The sequence below is a fragment of the Numida meleagris genome, chromosome 12 (assembly GCF_002078875.1).
Source record: "Numida meleagris isolate 19003 breed g44 Domestic line chromosome 12, NumMel1.0, whole genome shotgun sequence".
NCBI classification, from domain to species: Eukaryota; Metazoa; Chordata; class Aves; order Galliformes; family Numididae; genus Numida; species Numida meleagris.
The window spans coordinates 15284780-15295686 of NC_034420.1; the positions used below are offsets into that span (position 1 = coordinate 15284780).

Here is a 10907-nt window from a genome sequence, read left to right on the forward strand (position 1 = left end):
TTTACGGGCACGGGGGCATCTCCTCCCCGTCGGTGTTTGACAGAGCGCTGGAATCATTCGGGTTGGAAAGAGCGCTCAGATCCGCGATCCAACCCCACCCCTCCACCACAACCACAGCCCCAGGTGCCGCATCTCCCCCTCCCCCCAATGCCCAGCGATGGAAAGTGGGGGCAAACCCCTTGGGCCCGCACAACTCAGGGGTACAGAGCAGGCCGACACGCACGCACACATAAAACACTGCTTTATTGACTGCATTTGCCAACACATTGAGGAATGCGAAGGTTTCGTTTTGTTGTTTTGTTTTTCTCTCGTAAGCAATGGGCCATGGTCCCAATGTGTATTAAAGCATACACTGTACCTAAACAGGATGAAAATAACGGCAGACAGAGCTATTCCAAGGCAACACAAAGAGCATGCATAATACAGTCTCACACAGAACAAGTTTGATAACATTATATTGCTTTAAGGATTAACTAACATGGAAAATGTACAAAAAGGAGAAATAGGTTTTTGCATTAATGAAAAATACATTTTTTTTTTCTCTACAAAGGAATTTCTAATACAAGAAAATAAATATTGCAACATAAGCCAAAAATAATTTAAAATTGCTCTTTTCAATATATCTTCAATATTTCTCTTTTTTTTTTTATATTAACAAATGGCACATCACGTTCTTTGAAACAAAGAAAAACAGAAGGGTTTCCTCCTCCTGCGACATTCATATCGTTTTTTTTTCCTGTGACTGACGTGGAGTGAGTGGGTCTGGGCTGTGTGCGGATGGAGCAAACGGGGCGACCCGGAGGAACCAGCAGCGCCGGCCCCGGGGAGAGGGGCCGAGGAGGAAGGGGTGCGGGGAGCTGGGAGCTGGGAGCTGGGGCTGCTCCGTAGGGCTGCCCCACGGCCGAGGCGACGGGCGCTCTGACAGTGCAAACGTCCAATTCCTGCAGTTCAGGCATCTGAGAAGACGAGATAGATATATCTATATATATATATTTGTTTTTCCTCTAACAAAATAAACCCTTAGATTCTCTTTCCGTTCATCTCAAAATACATTTTACGGCGTCATCAAAAATAGGGCCCTTGTGCCTCGTTCTTGGGGGGGGGGGGGGGTCACGCAGCCCTCCCCCAGCCCCCAGCTCCTCCCAGCCCGGTGCCAAAGCACCACGGCCGTGCTGGGGTTCCGCAGGGTCCCCCCCGTTTGCTTTCCTGTACTGAGAAGACGAGGAGTGCAGAAGCCGATGCGTGGAGCTGTGTACAGTGAAAAGTCGTGGATTGCTCTTGTTTAACCATAACTGAGTGAAGCACACGGAAGCAAGATTCATTAAAAGGCAGCATATTGATTATTGGTATGACTCTTATACTAGGATACTGTAGCTAAAGCTAGCAAGCCTGATAAGATAAACTAAGTCCTATTTACTGTATTTAACATTATCTGAACATACCGAGCCTTAATTAACGAGCAGATTTCCATTTCCCACCTAACGGAGGCGGGTCCCGTTCGGCCGATCCGCGGTTCCCATCCGCCTGGGGTCAGCCGGGCTGCAAGCTGCCCGCTAATGAGGACTCTCTGAAGGCTGATAAAGATGAACTACTCTAAAACACCCGGACAGTCGGTTAAAGGAGTCTCAGAGTTTCAGAAGAAAGCTCACAGTGAAATGAGCAAAAAGCACTGGAAATCAAAACGGAGGGGCGCGGGCTCAGCACCCCTTCAGCAAGCTTGGAACCTAACGCCGCAGCAGTGTGCATGAGTGTGTCTTTAGTCCTTGGTTGCTAAATAACTCCCAATTGTTCCTAGTGACAAGTTTCCGGTTTCTGGCTGTGCTGCTCGACTGTCAACGTATTCTTTGGCATCCACAAAAAGATTTGACTGCTCTGTTGGACAACGGTAAGGTTTTCTGTTTGAAGTGATGGGTTTAACCAGTTGCAGAAGTGTCCCAGGTTAGTTAGTTAGTTTTTTTTTTTTTCTTTTTTTTGAGCTTTTTTTTTTTAATTATTCTTTTTAAAAAACAACAACAACAAAAGTTTCAGTGAATTCCTTTTTTTTTTTTTTTTGTTCCCTGAGCTCACACTGGGGTCACTCCAATAAAACACGTAGCGCGACTTCACTGTGACCTTTGAAGCCAAAACCGAAGTAATGGTGCAATTAAGTGCAAACACGGAAATTCGCCTGACTCGTCGGTAACGTGGGCTTTGAACAACATTTAAGGCTTACTGGGGACGTTTTATGCATTAAATTATTGTCCTATTTATAACGTCAGCTTCTGTGAATCACCCTCCCACAAGGAGTCAACAGCTCGTAACCAGGATTTAAGGAATTTAAAATAAAAAATAATAATAATAATAATAATAATAAAAAAAAAAGGATAAAGGATGGGGAGGAATCAATTCACCATTCCCACTGCAGCGTTTCGTCGGAAAACCAGAGGGATGAGCACGCTCCTTCCCCCCAGGTGCAGCCCATCTCGCCTGGGGCTGAGCACGCTGCTGTGCAGGGAGGGCTCAGGTGGCACCGTGGGCTGCGGCTCCCGGTCCCCCCATTGCTCCTCCAGGGTTTCTCCCCGGCTCTGTCCTTCCCCACGCCTCCATTCCGGCTTGCTGAGCGCTAACCCATGAACCTGAGCCAACCGCTTCTGGGGGCCGGGGTCGAGGTGCCACCTCGGGGACAGGGACAAGCTCGGATGTTTTCGATCAGAGGGGGAAAAGCAACGGCCGAGGTTTTTCTACAAACACAAACGTAACGGGGCTCCCTCCCACCCCGAGCGCTCTCTCCCCCCACCCCCCCAAGCTCGTTGTGCTTTTGTCGTTATTTATTTCAGCATCACGTACTTTCTTCCCTCGTTGATGCACGTGCCCGTGGCTGGTTTCCCCGCTCAGCTCCCGGCCCCTGCCCTCACCCCGATCCAGCCCAAGGGGGGAGATGTGCCCCTCTGGAATAATGCCCATTGCGCGGCCACCCCCGCAGGGACCGGGGGCCACCGGAGGGGACAACCACTGTCACGGCGATCTACGTCGGTGAAGCTGAAGCTGTATCTCAGGCAAAAAGAGAAGAGAAAGACAACGGTGCCGAATTTCCAACTATATATACAGATTAAAAATCCCCCTCTCGCTGCGATACCAGGCAGAAATCGGACATGGCAGTTGTGATGGGAGGAGCAGGGCGGCCGCTCGCCGTTAGGAAGCCAGGATGCTCATCCGCACGATCTCCTCGCCCCCCGGCTCCAGCTGGCCCCGCTGCGCCCGGCCGCCCCGCGGCTCCCCGTCCGAGTCGCTCATCTCGGCGTCGGAGAAGTAGCCGTCCGTCTCGGCCTCGAAGCGGCGCAGGGGGGGCCCTCCGGCGCCGTCGGTCTTGGGGGGCTGCGAGCGCCGAGTCCCTCGGCTCTCCTTTGGTAATTTGAACCGCACGACGGTTTTTGGGCTACCTACGGGGTCAGGCACTTGAGCCGCGGGGTTGGGCTCGGGCCGAGCGCCGTTGGCCGCCACCACCGCCTCCTCCTCTCCAGCGCAGCCCCTCGGGGCCGGTGCGTCGCCGCCTTTGGGGCCGGGCCCCTTCCTCGCTGCCCTTTTGGCCTCACCCGATCCCCTGCGGTCCGCGGGCCTCGCCGCCCCTTTCTCCGACCTGCCGGGCCGCGATTCCTGGGCGCAGGGCTTGGCAGCGTCGTCCGACAGGTCGCTGGCGTGGTTAGTCCACCGCTCCGAGCCCTCCTGCTGGCTCCTGAAGACGGCGGTCAGGCCGCTCCGGGGCAGTTTTTTCTTAGTGTTCGTTCTCGTTTTGCTTTTCACCTTCTTGGCGGCCTCGCTCTGTTTGAAGGGGGACCTCAGGGAGTGGTCCATCATGAAGCTGAGCAGCGTCTCCTCGTCCTGGAGCAGCTCCTCGGACAGGCCGGGCGTGCTGTCCTCGTGGTGCGCGTTGTTCAGGGACCACTCGCTCATGGCCATGTTCTCGGCCGTGATGTGCACCGACTGCGCCAGCCAGCTGTTGAAGAAGGTCCCGTCGATGGGGAAGGAAGTCGACAAGCCTGGGAAAACAAAAGGGCAAAACTGACTCAGGAACCAGAAGCTGCTCTTCCCTTTGACCAGGAACACGCAGCGCTCAGCAAAACTCCCTGACACTGGATAGACTCAAAACAGCAAAGCGCAACGTGGGGAACCAGGAGGGGGCTTGCTGCAGCACTAATGGTGAATTTGATACTGTATGGTCACACCACACACAGATCTGAGTGGAGCATCTTCCTGCTGCACTGAAACGCAGCCTGCAGCCACAGTACAGCGCAGAGGCAGCAGCACAGGGAGGGCTCAGCATCCTCCCCTGAGGAGCTGCTGCAGAGTCCTGCCCAGGGACATGCCCTGTCTGACCCCTGCCCCACTGCCCGCAGCACTGCTCCAACCCAGCTCCCAGCACACTCCTGAACAGGCAGTGAACCTTAATGCAGCACAGCTTGGGTGAGATGGGAGGAGGGTCTGGGAGCTCTCTCCGAGAACATGGAAGTGTGAGAACTGAAGAGCAGCAGCAGAGATGACAGGCTGGAATGGAAAAAGCTGAGAAGCATCCTAATAATTCTGTCTGAGAGCAAGAGCGAGCATGATGGGCTGGGACATGCGGAATCAGCAGACCAAGAAGCAACGCCGAAGGCACACAGGCACAACCAGCTTCAATCCCTGCAACAGAAACCCATCGATCCGACACCACAGCTGGCTTCAGGGCTGGGGGAAAGATGAGATCGGACATTTGCTGTAAGGTGAGTGCTTGCCTGTCAAAGCAGCAGCACAGGGATGGAGCAGCGCTGTTGTGACTCACGGCACGGTGAATGCATCACCCCCCTACAGTGCATGACCTGGTGCCACCTTTCCGCATGGGTGAGCACCCCAGGGGTTAACTGCTGGCATGGAGCTGCAGCGAGCCCAGCCTGGGGACTGTCACACCAAGGAAATCCCTGTGGTCCTTCTGTGGAACAGTCCTGATGATGCTGCAGGGCTGGGCAGGCGGCACAGGGATGATGAGCTCAGGGCAACCCGAGGTTGCCTCCCACATCAGTACCTCCAGCTCTTTGTAAAATCCAGCATACTGCAAGACCCTGGTGAAGCTTTGCAAGACCTCGTGCCTCTTCTCTGCTGCCTGGTTTTCCTGACTGACCGAAGGGCAGCTTCTTTCCACAAGCCTGCAGCCCCCATTCAATATGACAGTTTGCCCCAGAAAACTCCCCCTGCTCTTCTGGTGGGGTTGCAACTGATGGAGCAGAGCAGGAGGTGGGAGAAGCATCTGCTGGAATGGCACTGATGGTGCTGGAGTTGCATGCAAGCAAAACGGCGCAGAAGATGCACGGGATCCGCCCTGCTTTGAAGTGGGTAAGTCTGATTTTATCACCGAGTGCAACTGCAGCTTTTCTTGCACACTGTGCAACCCCGAGGCTGTTTTACACCCTGGACCCAGCGCGGTGAGGTCTCTGCTGCAGCACCGTGGCCGTGGCGTGCTGGGGCTGATCCCACAGGGGATGGGCTGGGGGCTGCACCGCGCTCCTCAACGCCGCTCCCCAAAAACAGGAGCCTCTGGGGAGCTGCCAGCCCACGAGAAGCTCTGCGCCCATAAAATCAGACTTACCCAGTTGTCCCAACACAGTTTCGTTGACTGATTTCCTTTTTTCTTTCTTCTCTGGGCTATTTTTTCTACCATCTCTTCCTTTCCTTCTCGGGTCACTTTTCTTACCCTTTGTCTTCTTCCCAGTTTGTTCTGGCATTTTTTAGAGAAAAAGGAAAACTCTGTGTGAGACGAGGCACCAGGACGAGCCAGCTCCCCGGGGCACACCCTGCAGGGACGAAGGCTGTGCCACTTCTTGGCCAAAAGTAGGTTCATGTCTCTGTAAGTTAAGGAAACATGAGTCCTGTAAGCTGCATAAAAGAGGTTTGGGCTGTGGACACGAGCTTGGCATGGCTGCAGGAGCAGTGCCACCGAAGGCAGTAGACTCACTAGAATTCATGCAGGCACCAAGGCACCCTCCTGGAACTGGGTTTTGGGGCTGCAGAGAGAAGCAGAGGAGACAACCAAAAACTCTGCTCTGAAACCTTCCAGGAGATGAGGAACACCACCAAACTGCTCTGGAAACTTCACAGAGACCAGGAACAAGCCCAAACCCTGCTGTATAACCCTCCAAGAGACGAGAAATAACCCCAAATTCCATTCAGAAATCATCCAGAAGAACAGCAACATGCCCAAACCCTGTCCTGAAGCCCTCCAAGAGACCAGGGACCCTCCAAACCCGGTGGCACATCATGGAAAGTGCCTACGCACACCTCAGGCTGGCTGCAGACATGGTTGCAGGAGGGACTGAGCTGCAAAGTGTGTGGCACTGGCAGCATTTTACAGCAGACCTTGGTGTGATTTTACCTTTCTGCTATGGTAACTGCTTACACTCATACCAGGCAGTGGTGGAAAAGAACAAAGCTATAAAACCGGAGTATTGAACACAGCTAAACGGAGGAGGAAAGATGAGCAGCATCGCCTATGGAAAGCCAGGACTGTAACTGCAAGCTATGCAGGCATTCAGCTAAAAATCAATGTTTCCTAAATGGTTTCGAATTTCTACTGGATTTATTCCTCTTGGGTAAACAGGACAAATACATACCCTATAAAAGTACAACTTGTATTGCCAAGCGCAATACTCCAAAGGTTTTTAGTTACTCTCTCAAGCCCAGAGGAGTCTGTGCTAAAACATCCATATTGATTTTTGAAGGCGGGGGGGAGGGAAGGACACTGCTCTTGCACCAGCATTTGGGCAGCTGATGGAGGTGAGCCGTGCAGGCTGTCAGCCTGGCCAACAGCTCGGACCTGCACAAGCTGTGCAGCTACCAGAGCAATGATGTTAAGAACAGGACACCGCTCCCAATGCAAGTGCAGCAGTTTGCTGTGTTGGATGGGGACAGCCCAGAGAACAGCCCCACTTTTTCCAGCTGGGCTGGAAATGCATAGGGCGAGCAGAGGAGGGCATCTGCACAGCACCTGCATGCACAGGGGATTTACAGTCCCAAGGCTGCCAGTCCAGAACCCCACACAAGCACAGGGCTCACCACAAGAAAGGAAAGCAAAAGCAAAATGGATATTTGCTGCATTCCTGCCAAATGACGGGAGAAACAGACACATTTTTCACTTTGCTTGCAAAATAAAAACATAACTTTGTTTGGACAGCGCAATGGATCTGAAGAGAAACGTGAACGTTCCTTTTTGAAGAGGGACCTGTCAAAATAGCAGCCATGTTTCAAAGCCAGACAGCATTTACTTTCCACTTCACGCAATAAAAATAAGGGAGAGAGAGGTGGGTTCATCTTACATGGGCAGTTCTCACTGATTTTATTAAAAATCTCCTGCTGAAATCATCATTTATCACTGAGAAAAATAAACCCCTCAAGAATGGAGCTTTATGTGGGAGCCATTCCAAAACCAACCTGAGCTAAAGCCATCTCTGGGATAACCCCAGCAGGTTTTGCTTATAGCTGCAATGAAAGCAGTTAAAAACTGGCCTCGTCTGGGCAAAATAATGCAGATTTCCTCCTTTCTCTGAGAAACTGCAGGTGTGTGGAGCAATCTGGTCAGGAGCAGCGCAGAGGGACTGCTACAGGGACCATTCCACACTGACTCCAATTCACTCAGCCACTGAATCACTTTCCAGTCACTAACGATGCAGAACACAGCGGTATCCACAGGTTTGGTGCTGCAGGCTGCTGAGGACCTTCAGCTTGAAGTCACCTGGAAGCGAGGAAGCCCAGCAAAACATGTGGGCACTGAGAGCATCATGTGGGATGAGGGTGGCAGCGTGGGATGAGGGTGCTGGGGATGGGAGCAGCGTATAGGGTTGGAGGAATGATGGTCCGAGGGGTGGGATGTGCTACCCCACAGTGGGGAGCTGTGCCATCAGCAGAAAATAAACACCAAAATGCTCACTGACCCACGGAGAGAGCACCAGGGAGGCCACCCAGCAGGTGAACAGCAGCTTGGCTCAGCCAGTTCAGAGCATAAAGCTAATGGGCAGATGCAAAGCGTTTGGGGCTACATGAAAATAAGGCTTCAAAATGCAATTACAAAGCCTGCATACCGATCTCCCGCATGAATCACCCCATAACTACAGTCCTGTCTCTGATAACTCGCCTCCAGGCAGGCCAAGCACTCACAGGAGCCCCGGTTTCCCCAGTGCACACACTTAATGCCACCCAGAGCTCTCTCCCCTCTCTCTGGTGCTCCGGCTCCATTCAGCCCTGTGCTAGGAGGCGAGCTCCCACCCTGCCAAAAGCCTTCCCAGAAAAGGACCGAGCTGCAAATGGAAAACGGGGTTCAGCCAGCTTCCCCAGGCAGCCGATGTGACAGCGGGCTGTGCTCCTGAAGCAGCCCTTTCCATGAAGCCTGCTGAGCAGGGGAGCAGCGACCTGCCCCTGCCATCAGCCCACGTCCTCCTCGCACAGCCCAGGCCCCGTGCTGCCCGGCTCCGGCCACGCAGAGCGATCTGCACAGGATCCAAGCCCCACACGTCTCAACACGCACACGTCTCGGCCTCCAAAACTTCAGTCAAAGGAAACTTTTGTACAGGAACGCTCAGCCCAGACAGTTCCTGAAGAAACCCCAAACATGTGATGGCTTCGAATGCAACTCCAAAGCCACAAACACAACAAGCGTCGGATGCGTTTGCCAAAGCTCCAGATGCCGCTTCTGGAAAAACTGTTCTGCAGCCACAGAGCTTGGTCCTGCGCTGCCACTGAAAAATTGAGGAGGGATGCGGGGCTGGACACTGCTCGTTAAAAAGGAAAAGACAGCAGGAAAGCAACTTTATTTCAATTCCTTAATGAAAAGGTGCCAGAGGCTTTGCAGGAAGTACGTGTGTCTTTCCCACTAACCAGTATGGGGAGCAGGAAGAACTACAGGCCACAGAGCTAAAGGAGGTAAAAGCCATCCCACCCACAGCTTAACTCCTGACACAACCAGAGGGAAGCAAACAGATCCCAGAGCTGCTGCACTGAGCCAGGCAGATGCTGCGGAGCAGCCCCGTGCTCAGGACTTGCTTCCAAAATGCGGAACAGAACCAAGTGCTCCTGCAGCAGCACCTCCACGTCAGTGCTGGGATTGTGTTTTAGCACCAGCACGTAACAGCATTCACATGAGTGAGGATCTGGAGGGGTCTGTGACAGCAAGGACTGCCAGCACCCTGGTCACCCAGGGTACAGTGTTACTGCACGCTTCGGAACAAAGCTGTGAACATTTGATGAATCAACACAGGAATTGTGCTGGAAGCACCCAGCAGGGCAGGGGCGGCTCTGCCTTCCTCTGCTGGGGGACTGAGGTTCAGAGGAGGGCACTGACAGCGGCTGCGAGAACAGCTCCTACAAGTGGTACTGACCTGGGTAAAGATCTTTCTCGATGAGTATCATCTGCAGGTGGAAGATCTGCTCCTGGAGTTTACAAATGGTGTGTTTCATTTTCTCCCGTCTCGTCACCATGTAACAGAGATTTCTAACCTACAGAAACACAAGAAATAGCGTCTGGTTTAGCAGGGCTGGAAGCGAGTCCCCGAGCTGCATCACTGCTCTGCTGCCCAGGGACAGCGCCATGCCCGGTGCCCATCCCCTCATCCCAGCCTCACCCAGGCTGAACACAAACACCCAAATTAGTCTGTAACCTCTCCTTCACAGGCTGAACTCACAAGCAGGATTCACACTTCTGCACCCATGCTCTCAAGGGCACTAAATCAGCGCAACTAACACAGCCCTTGTGCAGGGAAACAGAGCCAGGGCACTGCCCTGAGCAGCCAGGATTAACCTGCAGCGTATCCTTCAATCTGCGCTGTCTATAAACATCAGTGCAAAAAAGCAATATTCACCAAAAGGGAATAGAGCCAAGAGAACCCCAGGTACCTCACCAGAACTTATGCAGGAGCAGTGTGGATGCACAAGCTGTTGTCATTTCCTGTTAATTGCTCACAGGCCTAATGACACCATTAATGTTTCTAAAGGATTCTGTAAGTCTCAGAGGTCGGGATGCTGTGGGAGCAGTACTGTAATGCAGATAGGAAGGGACATTCCCAGCCCACAGCACGGGCCTGCTCACACTTGACACAGGCACTTGCACCAAAAAATGCCAAATGCTGTGAGGCTATCGGAGAACTATTTCCATTCTCTCAGTGAATTCTCCTTTTGCATCTGGCACGGAGGTGGGCAGAGCCAGGCCCAGCAGTGTGGGGCAGCAGCACGGCCATGCTGCCTGCATGAGCCATGCAGAACTGCCTGCTGCCCTGCAGCAGGTGCTGACAGTGCACAAATACAGCAGGGCACCCAGCTGACATCAGAACGTGCCAGGAGCCACATGCAGGTGTGGCTGCCCTGACCCACAGCCAGCATCTTCCCCTGCACACACTCACTCATGTTTGCCCCTCACGTACCCACTATCTCACTTTGTTTCGTACTAGTTCATGACATTTTACCAACCAAGAGGAAAGCGTTAAGTGCAAACCACCAAGCAGAAGAAATAACCTCTTCCCTAGCAAAATGCACTTCCTGCTCCCTTCTCCAGCCCCAGCCCCCCACCAGGACGAGCCCCTACCAGCAGGGCATCCATCAAGGGCAGGATGCACCCCCCCAGCTCTCATGCAAACCAGTGGTACCACAGCTGCTTCTCATGGGCATGCGGCTGCAGACAGCTCCAGTGCCAGCCCCGTGCCACAGCTCAGTGCCACAGCGTGCAGCACGGCTGGGCAGCCCAGCTCTGTCACCACAGCTGCGGCCATGCAGTGCTTCCCCAGGACGTGGCTGGTTTTGGTGGGGTTAGGCGAGCTGTGAACTCACACACGGGTGCAGCGAGCAGCCAGGGGCCTCAGTGCTGCCTGGGGACAGTCTGGGAGCATTCAGCTGTACAAGAGAGAAAAGTTTTTTCTTCC

The 10907-nt window shown here is 53.3% G+C and overlaps 1 protein-coding gene across 1 annotated transcript in view; it reads right to left on the reverse strand.

The window, feature by feature from the left end:
- Positions 225-10907, reverse strand: part of JADE2 (jade family PHD finger 2) — a gene marked incomplete at its 5' end in the record, with an annotated part of 51826 nt that continues 41143 nt past the window's right edge. Inside the window, 3 exon segments of the mRNA XM_021410125.1 lie at positions 225-4016; positions 5597-5725; positions 9375-9492. Coding sequence (XP_021265800.1) covers positions 3172-4016; positions 5597-5725; positions 9375-9492 — 1092 coding nt within the window. The 3' untranslated portion in view covers positions 225-3171.